The sequence below is a fragment of the Pimephales promelas genome, chromosome 10 (genome assembly GCF_988280905.1).
Source record: "Pimephales promelas chromosome 10, fPimPro1.hap1.1, whole genome shotgun sequence".
Classification (NCBI taxonomy): Eukaryota; Metazoa; Chordata; class Actinopteri; order Cypriniformes; family Leuciscidae; genus Pimephales; species Pimephales promelas.
In genome coordinates, this window is record NC_142778.1 from 8,659,861 (window position 1) to 8,672,540 (window position 12,680).

The window sequence follows — 12,680 nt, forward strand, 5'->3', positions numbered from 1 at the left end:
CAGTGTAGCTTTAACATAAAATGGAGTCCTTGAAATGGACTGGACTGAATTATTAAAGTTTACTTTACGTTTACTGTACTTAATTCACATTTTTGCTGTGTTTGTTGTTCTTTTCAAAGGCCACTTGAGCTCCTCGTCTATCTACCCTGTTTGTTTGGCTCCGTACCTGATCGTGACCACCTGTTCCGATGGACGTGTCAGGTTCTGGCACTGTAGGGTAGACATGGACTTATCAGCTCCACACCCCGAAGACACGCGTTCATATCGGTGGGAGCACTGGAGCCTCTTGAAAGAAGAAGATGACAACGACAGCTCTGTGTGTGTTGCGGGCCGACCTGTCGCTGTCAGTTGCTCCTACACAGGAAGACTAGCAGTGTCGTTCAAACAGATTTTGCCTGGCAGTGAAGGTGATAAATCTCAGGACTTCTCCATGCTTGTATCAATCTATGAGTGCGAGTCGACGGGCGGCTCGGAGTGGGTCCTGGAACAGACGATTCACCTTGATGATTTTAGCAAACCTGTGAAAACCCTAGATCCTCGTGTTAGTGTCGACAGCAATTTGGTGGTCTATAGTAAGTCGGATCTGTTTGTAACCAAAGACAGCCCCAATATCAAGCACTTTGTGCATCTGGACTGGCTGTCTAAAGAAGATGGCTCCCACATCCTGACTGTTGGGGTAGGATCCAACATCCTTATGTATGGACGGATCTCAGGGGTTGTCACCGAGCAGACGAGAGCGAAGGATGGCATGGCAGTCACTCTGCCTCTAGGGGGAAGCATAAAACAGGGAATCCGCTCTCGTTGGGTCCTGCTGAGATCTGTAAACGTCGTCTCTTCCGTGGACGGCACCCCATCCCTGCCAGTGTCCCTATCCTGGGTGCGTGATGGCATCCTGGTGGTGGGAATGGACTGTGAGATGCAGGTTTACGCGCAGTGGCGGCAGGACGAGAAACCTTGCGACTGGGAGGACAACAGCATCTTATCCCCAGAGGCCATTGGAAGTCGCACTTTATCCGTTTCAAATGAGGGCAGAGCGCGATCTAAGAGTGTCTTCGAGGGAAGTGCGGGAATCGACGATGCTTTCCGCCCCCCAGCGGTAATTCAAGATGGCGGCTTGTTTGAGGCAGCCCATGCATTGTCGCCCACTCTCCCGCAATACCATCCGTCCCAACTGCTAGAGCTTATGGACCTTGGAAGGGTACGTCGAGCCAAGGCTATCTTGGCGCATCTAGTCAAGTGCATTGCTGGAGAAGTTGCTGTGGTGAGGGATGTAGAGGCAGGTGAAGGTGGTGCAAGGAGGCACTTATCTCGAACCATCAGCGTGACGGGTAGCACAGCGAAAGACATCATCGTTGCCGGCCGAGACAGTGGCCGAGATTATACTGAAATCAACTCCATCCCCCCGCTTCCGCTATATGCCCTGCTGTCCGCAGACCAGGACACATCTTATAAGGCAGGAGAGGAAGTGGGAAAGGGGGCAGACCTTGAGATGCAGAAGCAGTCAGAGGATCAGTATGCGGATCTGTTTCAGGTGCCGGCTGTCACCACCGATGATTTTGTGAGCTTTGCTGCTGAGAAAACGGAGAAGAAGTCACGTGTTATTAACCTGTCGCAGTACGGACCCACATACTTTGGCCCTGAGCATTCACAGGTTCTGTCTTCGCATCTTATGCACTCCAGCCTGCCAGGACTCACACGCCTCGAGCAGATGTTCCTTGTGGCTCTTGCCGATACTGTGGCGACCACTAGTGCTGAAGTCGCAGGACCCACGGATAAGCAGTACGCTGGTGAGTTTACTTTTCGTACCAACTTTAAAACTGACGAATGTAATTTCTGCGCCACTGGTGTCACTAAATTGAGAAAACAATTCACCTTTGGCTAAGCCCCGCCCCCCTTAGTTACTGTTGCTACATCGTGGCTTATGCTGTAACAGCTCTTCCTGCTGAAATGTTATCAAACTTTTATAAAGCAGCAAATAAAGTGTCCGATAGAAGTTTGGCAAAAGGGGCTGCAATATGCGTTCGACGGCTATATTCAAGACATACAGGTGAAACGCATTAAAAACAACAAGGCATCCAAAATAGAGGCAAAAGCATAACGAGAACCACCGCATTTCCTACTAATCGAGACGGAGGCTGGGACTAACAATATCAGGGAGCAACACTGTTCATGCAAAGTGGGTAGGTCTCTATTCACTTCTATAATCGTTATTACAAAGCAAACGGACTAACGTTACACGAGTATGACGTTGTATTTATTAGAAGCGTGTGCTAGCGTATCAACAACCGGTATGAGAACCGAAATCATAACTTAAAACATTATAAAAAGGTCTAACTAGTATAACATCACACACTCACAGTAAGGTTAGAAGTAAAAAAAGATGTTCTTGTTGATCTTTGCGGGGTTTAGCTGACTGAGGACGTCCATACAGTTTAATCCAAACACGACACTTGTCACTGTCAGGATTTGACTTCGGTTTTGGGAAGGGAAAAAACGGACACCCCCCTCCAACCTCTCTGGGAAACGTGTATCTATGTTGCAAATGCCCGAGGCATAACGTTTAACCATATTTTGGATAAAACTTCGACGGTAATAGCCTGCCGAGACCAAAAATATGAGACGCCTGTGTTAAAAGTCAATGGAGCGCTGTGAAAAAGTGTCGGACCTCTGTGGGAGCTCGTTCTTGGCTGGGCTGTGATTGGTCAATCTACATACTAGGGCGTGGCTTAGCCAAAGGTCCCCAACATCTCTTATTGGCCAATCAAACAAATCCCATCTCTTTTGTCATTGCTTGAGCCAGTGTTGCATTTTTGGGGGCTTTTCTGGATGCTCGAACTAACCATTGTTTTGCTAGTTCCACAGTAGCAAACTTTTCAAAGGAATCAACTTATGATTGGCTTACTTTATATTTATTTGTGAAAATTGAATATTAAAAGCTTTAGTTTTAAACATTACAGCAGGGGTGGGAAACTCTGCACTGCTCCACAGAGTTTGGCCCCAGTCCTCATCAAACACACACACTTGTAATATTCTAATAACCCTGAGGACTTTGGTTAAAATTTTCAGGTGTGTTTGATTAGGTTTGGAGCTAAACTTTGCCAAACATTAAATAATGTCAGGTTGTCCACTTGTTTTCCAAGATATCAACTTCCAGATTCTACTCTTGAGCTATTCACATATTCTCGTAACTAACTACTACCATTTACTGCCATTTTAGAAACGGTATTATTGCCCAACACAGAAGTTAGCATCACCCTGGTTCCCTCAACAAAATCCTAATAGAATTTTTCCATTGGCTTTTGGATTAATGCAGGATATAAGCTCTGTGACTAAGAAAAAAAAAATGTGAGAATCATAAACTTTTGTTAATCATGATAATCTTCACATGCCTTGAAGACAACTTTTATGAATTTTGAAACTGTAAAAAAGCTATAATGTAAGCTATAAACGTATATATGTCTTTATTTAAAAACATATTCCATGAAAGTTTGAGTTATAATAGTTTGCAAAAGCTTGATTATAAACACAGTGGGCCTCATAGTTATTTATCAATCTAACGTAGAAACAATCCTACGACAGGGTTCACATGTGATTTATGAAACATTTGTATGCTGCCAATCCCATCGTATCGTATGTTGATAAATGTGGCGGCTGAAAACAATCGTCATTTAAATATCACGCCCCTAAAAATTCACGACTTAGAAGTTTACGACATAGATAAACGAAATCTGGCCAAGAAAGGAATATCCCTGCAGCACTCTATTATGGTAATTGTAACATGACGAGAACAAAGCACATCGACAGCCATACATTATGAATCCAGTCGTTACTTTATGAGACGTATCTTCTTTTAATAACCTATGATTAACTAAAGATATGGCCATTTGGCAGCTATCTTTCAACCTTTTTAGTTGTATAAAAGTGCTGTGACACTTAAACTCATGTTTTTTGTCAGTTTTCAAAAGTTATTATGTATTTTAAGGCACACAACAGTGGTGACTGCGGTGTCAAAGACACAATTTATTCATAGCATTATGCCCTTAGTTCTTAGGGCAATCTTAGTTCCATCACCAGCTGGCAGCCAATTAGCATCTTTCTCCTTTGACTGGCAGTATAAGCCACAAATATCACAAATATCAAGTTTAAAATAGAAACTGTATTTAAGATCAATTTGTTATATTGCCATGTTCAAGTAAATACATTTTAAATATTAAATGAATAAACTAACAATCCTTACAGTATTAACTTTTGTCTCTAATAATAATATATATGAGTATCTTGTGAATGTGATATACTTCTTGTGTTGTCTAATATGTCAGTGGGCTTTACCAAGTACATGAAGAGAACCATAATAAAACTTTTTTATAAAAACCTTGATATTATTATTTATTGTCAACATTGAACCTATCAGGCTTTATCCATGTTACCTATAGCTCAGATCTTTTTTTATTTAGTCTCTTTAGTGCTAAACCTTAACACAGTGTTCCAGTGCTTGCTAGAAATGTTCAGGGACAGTAGGATAAATCATACGGCACGTGTGTGTGTTTATAGTTTAGTTCTAATTCACATAACATTGGGTTGCTGATGAACTACAAAGTTCGAGCCTCAATTTCCCCCTACAGGAAGCATTTTTTAATTAGGCTCAGTCTCTGAGTGTCGGTGCGCTGGATTTGTTGTGCTGTTAAATATTTAATCGAATCAGGTGTGATCAAAGTCATCATGAAGTCATTCAGATCAAAGTCTGGAATATGTGTGCTGTGAACATCATTAACATTCTTTGATGACAGACCTATATGACTGAGAGTGACGATCACATGTCTCGCTTTCAAAACAGAAGGTTTGATTGTACCTCCAAAGCAGTGGAATTGCCTTGCAGAAAATGAATCAGAAGTTAAAACATGTAACCAGGTTTCTTTGGGTTATTTTTAAGTTAATGTGTGTTTCTGCAGGCGGAGAAGCCCTAGATGAATGTGGTCTACGTTACCTGTTGGCCATGAGATTGCATACCTGTCTGCTGAACTCCCTGCCTCCCCTCTACAGGATACAGCTATTGCATCAGGGTAACATACACACATCACACTCCCGTCTCGTCTGCACATGCAGTGGTAGGTGGCGCTAAAGCTTTTCTAGCCAAGGCTGTCAAGTCACATTGATGTAGTGCTTCATACAATACAGTAGGGGTGGGCGATATGGAAAAAATATCATATCACGATTTTTTTTAGGAAAATCACGATCACGATTTTTTATCACGATTCTTTTTCAAGTTGGTTTTAATATTTTGCAAGTGGCTGTTCATTACAGCCAAACTAATGTCCTTATGTTAAAAACAAAGCCTTAGGTAACAAAATAAAAAAGAAAGGCATACATTTAGGCCAGTGGCGAAGATAAAAATCTTTGTCATTATTTTCTTTGTTATTAAAAAAATAAGACAAAATAAACATTACACAACTTAATATTCAAATTAAATAAATAGTGCTTTATTTTTCAGATGCACTAGGTGTATTTAGCAGTAGCACTGAAGAAAGTAATTAAATTAAACAAATATGAAATGAAAACACTACAGAGACTTCACTGAATAAATTGATTCTTATTAAAGCTACTATTAAAGTTCTCAGTCAGTGAGTGATTTTCTCCTTGTGTTTTTTTTTTCTTTTACTAAAAAGATAGTTCCCTGAGTTCCCTCAAAAATGAAAATGGTCTTAATTTACTCTCTCAAGATGTTTTAAACCCGAATAAGTTTCTTTATTCTGTTGAAAATAAAAGTTATTTTGAATAATGTGGGTAACCGAACAGTTGCTGGTCCCCCTATAGTTTTTTATAGGTTCTCTCCTGGAAGTTAATGGGGACCAGCAACTGTTTGGTTACCCACATAAAATAAAATAAAAATCGTTCTTTTGTGTTCAGCACAAGACAGAAATTAATACAGGCTTGTAACAACATTAGAATGAGTAAATAATGACAGATTATTATTATTATTATTATTTTTTTTTGGTGAACTACCCCTTTAAGGACGTGCGGCAGTACTATTTATTCCTGTCGCTTTTAGAGCAGCACGCGACGCGTTAATATAGACGCATATTACACCAGATATTCTCTCAAATGTTTGCTTTCACTTTAGACACAGCCTGTTTATGTAAACATTGTGTGTATTTAACATTATTAGCATAATAAGACTCGAGAGATAACTTAGTCCAGTATTCAGGCGCTGTTTGACAGACTTCTAGTGCCTGTGATGTCGTGGGTAATTTTTGCGGTCAGGAAAGCGCACATTAGAACAGCGCATCAGCGCGTGAATTAAATGTTTAACCGGCAAGGCTTATGCAAATAATGAACTTTTGTGAATTGCAGTGTCCCGTACCTGTTCATTAACGTGTGATGTGTATGCTGCGTCGCGTTGTACAGTTGAGACGGGGCGCCAGAACTAAACTGACAGAATGCACTGTAACACGATGCTACGATATTTATTCAAAAGCAGATCGTGGAGACATTTTAATCGTCCACGATTAAAAATCGTCATATCGCAAATCCCTACAATACAGGTTGTTTCAAAGCAGATTCACATGAAAACACCAAAAAAAGTGTTAATGTTGTAAAATTCAACTCTGTTTACTGCAGTTTTGATTCAATTCATTTCAATATCCATTTTAATCTATGGTCATTAATTCAATTAAAGCAAATTAATTGAACTATAAAGCAGGTCTACAGAAGCCAATAGTGTGCTTACTCAGTCAATGAGTAAGTCAGATCAATGTAACTGTTGCATTCATTCATTCATTACTGTAATTTAACTGACACCAGGAGTATGGACCTCTCACTGAAAAATTCATGTGGAGAAAATAATCTTTTGAAACTATATTTAATATATATGCGAGAAGTCCCAGGTTCAAAACTCCCCACTTCCCACTTCATTCATATATGAATAAAAAAACATTGGACTGGGTTCTTCTTGCAACATTGCTTTCCTGTCTCGCACATAAAAAACGGAAAAAAAAATTCGGACTTTACCTTAAAATCCTTAAAATGCCCTGCTATCTAAAATATTACATCGTCCACTACATTATTTGAACGCAACAATGGAGGGGCTTTGAAGTCAGAAGACACTGGTTTAGGATATTTCAGTATTTAGAAAGCAGGAGAATATTTAGAATGAAATGGTTGAAAAGAAAGAGTATATTATACATTGAAAATTTAATTAATCTCGTATGTTAAATATTTACTTTGACACCCCTAAAACTACTAGTGGGTTTCTATTGTAGAACAGTTTTCAAATTACGAGTCCTGAGTTGCAGCATTCACCTGTTGTAAAGGTATATCTTTGTTTTGGTCTTGGGGTGAATAGGCTTTTTATACTGCGTTTTGTGTCCAGGAGTGTCCACTTGTCACTTTGCGTGGGCGTTCCACTCCGAAGCTGAGGAGGAGATGTTAAACATGATTCCTGCCATGCAGAGAGGAGATCCACAGTGGTCTGAGCTCAGGGCGGTGGGCGTCGGATGGTGGGTCAGAAACATTAACACGCTGAGGCGGATGGTGGAAAAGGTGAGACCACACAAACACACTTGTGCATGCACAACACTATTTACACAAAGGATGTTTCTGAATCAACATTTCTATAGAAACCAGTAATTCTCAATCCTGTTCCTAAAGGCCTCTTAGCAGTACGCGTTTTCAATGTCTTCAAAATCAAGATGTGAAATGGATGTGCCAGATAAGGGTTCTCCAGGAAGAGCGCATCCATTAGACACTCTGAATAGCACATAACTTAGTTCAAGTTTACTTGTGCAATTGCGTCATTTTGTGCAGATATAATTTCATTGTGATATTTTGTTAATTTTGTATTGGATATCATATTTGTGATTTGGTGGCTCTGAATTGTCAAAACACCATTCAAACTCCATTCAAACTGCTTGCTACGGATGCGAAAAACGAAGAAAGTCAAACCTGATTCGATTTTTTTTTTTGTGACGGACGAAAGTTTCGGAGGCAGTGTGCATGCGTGATTGACATAACGTGAGGTTGTATTTATTTTTTAACGGGCGAAAATTTCCGACTCGAGTTTCGGACTCAGGGTGCAAGGGCCTTGATAATGACTACGATTGGGACTGGTATGTTACACAACATTATAATGAGAAGTTGAGAACGCTGCTGTATTAAATCATTGTGAATTCATTGAGTTAAATTGGTTTTAACTAGGGCTGTCAGTTTAACGCGTTATTAAAGGGTTAGTTCACCCAAAAATGAAAATTAAGTCATTAATTACTCACCCCCATGCTGTTCCAACCCCGTAAGACCTTCATTCATCTTCGGAACACAAATAAAGATATTTTTGATTGAATCTGAGAGCTGGATCAGTCCTACATAGACTGCCTAAGGGACTGGCTCTTGACGGCCCATAAAGTCATTAAAGAAAAGGTTTAAATATTCCATGTGCCTAAAGCGGCTCAATTATAAGTTTATCAAGCGACGAGAATACTTTTTGTGCGAAAAAAACATCAATAACGACTTTATTCCACTATTCCATTACTTCCTTATGGGCGCATGCGCGAGAACTGAGATGAGGACGTTCTCATTCGTCTACTTCTTGTTACCGGCTGCTCACCGCTTAGGAGTTTTACCGCCCCCTACCGTATAAGATGATGTGCTGATATAACTGGAAGCGCAAAACTTTCTGTTTACAAGCAGAGGAAGATGCGCGCTGTACATACGCTTTTCAATTTGTGTATTTTCCGCACTACAAGGTGCACTTAAAAGCCTTTAATCTTCTCAAAAAACGACAGTGTTCCTTATAATCCGGAGCGCCTTATATATGACTCATCATCATTTTATACGGTAGGTGGCGGTAAAACTCCTAAGCGGTGAGCAGCCGGTAACAAGAAGTAGTCGAATGAGAACGTCCTCGTCTCAGTTCTCGCGCATGCGCCCATAAGGAAGTAATGGAATAGTGGAATAAAGCCGTTATTTATGTTTTTTCGCACAAAAAGTAGTCTCGTCGCTTGATAAACTTATAATTGAGCCGCTGTAGGCACATGGAATATTTAAACCTTTTCTTTAATGACTTTATGGGCCGTCAAGAGCCAGTCCCTTAGGCAGTCTATGTAGGACTGATCCAGCTCTCAGATTCAATCAAAAATATCTTTATTTGTGTTCCGAAGATGAACGAAGGTCTTACGGGGTTGGTACAGCATGGGGGTGAGTAATTAATGACTTAATTTTCATTTTTGGGTGAACTAACGCTTTAACGGTGTTAACGCAAACCCGTTTTAACGGTGTTAATTTTTTATCGCGCGATTAACGTCTTTTTGTCCTAGCAAACTTTGTAGTTTTTTCACATGCTTTTGCTTTGGTCGAAGAAGCAACAAAATGTCCTCTCACAGCGCAAGCCATTGAAATGAATGGGTTCAGAGCGCAGCGCGAGGACGTTATGTGCCGCACACACTCGTTTGGGCTTGCGAGCCGGCCAAATAGTAACATTACGTTTTGAGTGGATGACGAGCGTGAGATGCCGAAATGGATGCCCTAAGATTCTGAATGGAAAGTTTACTTTTAAAAAGTTGCCAAATTGTCCCATTGACAAGACCAAAGTGATCTGTGTGTTTTTTCGTTGTGAACTGAGCTATCATCATCGCAGCACGTCCAGTCTGAAATACCGCTTGATGATGGCCAAGCACACACACACACACAGATGATGCGAATTCTCCGCCCCCTCGTCAATATCAGGACCTCGTCAGTATTTCTTTCGCCTTTTTATTGCTAGACAGTGTTACATTGTGTGAGAGATTATTTATATACACTCACCGGCCACTTTATTAGGTACCCCATGCTAGTAACGGGTTGGACCCCCTTTTGCCTTCAGAACTGCCTCAATTCTTCGTGGCATAGATTCAACAAGGTGCTGGAAGCATTCCTCAGGGAGTTTGGTCCATATTGACATGATGGCATCACACAGTTGCCGCAGATTTGTCGGCTGCACATCCATGATGCGAATCTCCCGTTCCACCACATCCCAAAGATGCTCTATTGGATTGAGATCTGGTGACTGTGGAGGCCATTTGAGTACAGCGAACTCATTGTCATGTTCAAGAAACCAGTCTGAGATGATTCCAGCTTTATGACATGGCGCATTATCCTGCTGAAAGTAGCCATCAGAAGTTGGGTACATTGTGGTCATAAAGGGATGGACATGGTCAGCAACAATACTCAGGTAGGCTGTGGCGTTGCAACGATGCTCAATTGGTACCAAGGGGCCCAAAGAGTGCCAAGAAAATTTTCCCCACACCATGACACCACCACCACCAGCCTGAACCGTTGATACAAGGCAGGATGGATCCATGCTTTCATGTTGTAGACGCCAAATTCTGACCCTACCATCCGAATGTCGCAGCAGAAATCGAGACTCATCAGACCAGGCAACGTTTTTCCAATCTTCTATTGTCCAATTTCGATGAGCTTGTGCAAATTGTAGCCTCAGTTTCCTGTTCTTAGCTGAAAGGAGTGGCACCCGGTGTGGTCTTCTGCTGCTGTAGCCCATCTGCCTCAAAGTTCGACGTACTGTGCGTTCAGAGATGCTCTTCTGCCCACCTTGGTTGTAACGGGTGGTTATTTGAGTCACTGTTGCCCTTCTATCAGCTCGAACCAGTCTGGCCATTCTCCTCTGACCTCTGGCATCAACAAGGCATTTCCGCCCACAGAACTGCCGCTCACTGGATGTTTTTTCTTTTTCGGACCATTCTCTGTAAACCCTAGAGATGGTTGTGCGTGAAAATCCCAGTAGATTAGCAGTTTCTGAAATACTCAGACCAGCCCTTCTGGCACCAACAATCATGCCACATTCAAAGTCACTCAAATCACCTTTCTTCCCCATACTGATGCTCGGTTTGAACTGCAGGAGATTGTCTTGACCATGTCTACATGCCTAAATGCACTGAGTTGCCGCCATGTGATTGGGTGCTTAGAAATTAAGTGTTAACGAGCAGTTGGACAGGTGTACCTAATAAAGTGGCCGGTGAGTGTATGTTAGTGTGAAATTGAACACTATTCCAATGTTATTTTCAATACTAACAATAAAAAAAAACATTTGCACTAAATAAGCCAATCCACTTTTTCATGTTGAGAAGAGCATTAAAATGAGAAAAAATAATGTAACAAAAATAAATCAAAAGACATTTAGAATAGAAACAAATGTTAACCATGACATTAATGCGATTAATCGCGATTAAATATTTTAATCGTTTGACAGCACTAGTTTTAACGCATCCACAACAGGAGTTACACATTCTGACAAGCACCCATCTTAGGCGACATTGGTGACGCATTGTATTAGTCTTTATATTTGTAATTTAATTAAATGATCAATCACATCGACTTATTTTACAATCCTACTAGCCCTTTATTTAAACTTATAGCCCTTCTCATTCATTTGGTGAGGACCGTGGCGTTTTGAGCAGCATTTGCACACCCTGTCATGCTGTTGGCCATAGAGTATAACCACTGCAGTAGACGCTTATTGCAGTATTAAGGCTAACAATGAATCGATTAATCGATCGTTAATTTAAATGACAATCGATCAAAATTGACATCTCTGATATATGGCATTGGTGATATTACAGTTTATAAATCTGATTTGAAAATGAAAACTCTGCTTCTTCACTTTGCATTAGGTAGCCAAAGCTGCATTTCAGAGGAATAATGATCCGCTAGATGCAGCTCTCTTCTATCTGGCCATGAAGAAGAAGGCCGTTCTCTGGGGTCTCTTCAGGTACTTTAAACCCACTTACTCATAGAGACACTGTTAGTTTCACATAGCTGCATCTCATATGCAGTGTTATTCTCTTGATGCAGCTTGAAGCAGCTGTGCAATTTCCGCTTGTTTATTCCTATATTGATTTCTGTGTAGGTCTCAACACGATGAGAAGATGACCCAGTTTTTTAGTCATAACTTCACGGAGGACCGCTGGAGGAAGGCAGCTTTAAAGAATGCCTTTTCTCTCCTGGGAAAACAGCGCTTTGAACAGTCGGCTGGGTTTTTCCTGCTCGCTGGGTCATTGAAAGACGCCATCGAGGTCTGCACCATCTTATTTTTAATCGAATGCACTCCTTGGAGAATATAGGAACCGTGTGTTGGAGTGTCTGCTGCTTTTGTTTTGGTTTTGTGACATCATAGAGTGTGTGGTCGTCTGTGAAGAGTGGAGTGTGATATAACAGCCCTGAGTGGTTTTGTTTAGTCTAAACATCGCTGATAAACTCCATTGATGGACACATGACAACTTTAGTTTACCTTGGGCTGGATGTCTGCCCGCAAACAGTCAAAACAATGATAGCACCACTCATGAAATATTGCATAAGTTGTAAAAATGGGACATGTGGAGTTATATTAGGATCTATAATCTATTTATATTTTGAACAGATTAATGAAAAGTGTTTGGTAAAATCACTTGTCTGGGTCATATTTTGACAAAATGGGCAAACGACTAATTATTTTCATGACAACTAAGCACGTTTACCCATCAAATTCCCAAATTGTAATGTGTCCGGACATTTTACATTTGAGTTTTAAAGAAATAGTTGTTTTTTTTTTTGTTTTGTTTTTTATTGTTGTATTGTGATTCTCTTTAGATGTAGATTTAATATAAAATTACAATGATATATTAATCAGCATGTTATAAAAGCATTACAACAATAGTGTT

At 40.6% G+C, this 12,680-nt stretch overlaps 1 protein-coding gene across 6 annotated transcripts in view; it reads left to right on the forward strand.

The window, feature by feature from the left end:
- dmxl2 (Dmx like 2) overlaps positions 1 to 12,680 on the forward strand; it is a 91,271-nt gene that overhangs the window by 35,287 nt on the left and 43,304 nt on the right. For all 6 annotated transcript variants that reach the window (XM_039681919.2, XM_039681922.2, XM_039681921.2 and 3 more), the window contains exons 18-22: positions 120 to 1,787; positions 4,950 to 5,060; positions 7,367 to 7,536; positions 11,655 to 11,752; positions 11,891 to 12,056. In XM_039681919.2, coding sequence (XP_039537853.2) covers positions 120 to 1,787; positions 4,950 to 5,060; positions 7,367 to 7,536; positions 11,655 to 11,752; positions 11,891 to 12,056 — 2,213 coding nt within the window. The remainder of the gene's footprint in view (positions 1 to 119; positions 1,788 to 4,949; positions 5,061 to 7,366; positions 7,537 to 11,654; positions 11,753 to 11,890; positions 12,057 to 12,680) is intronic.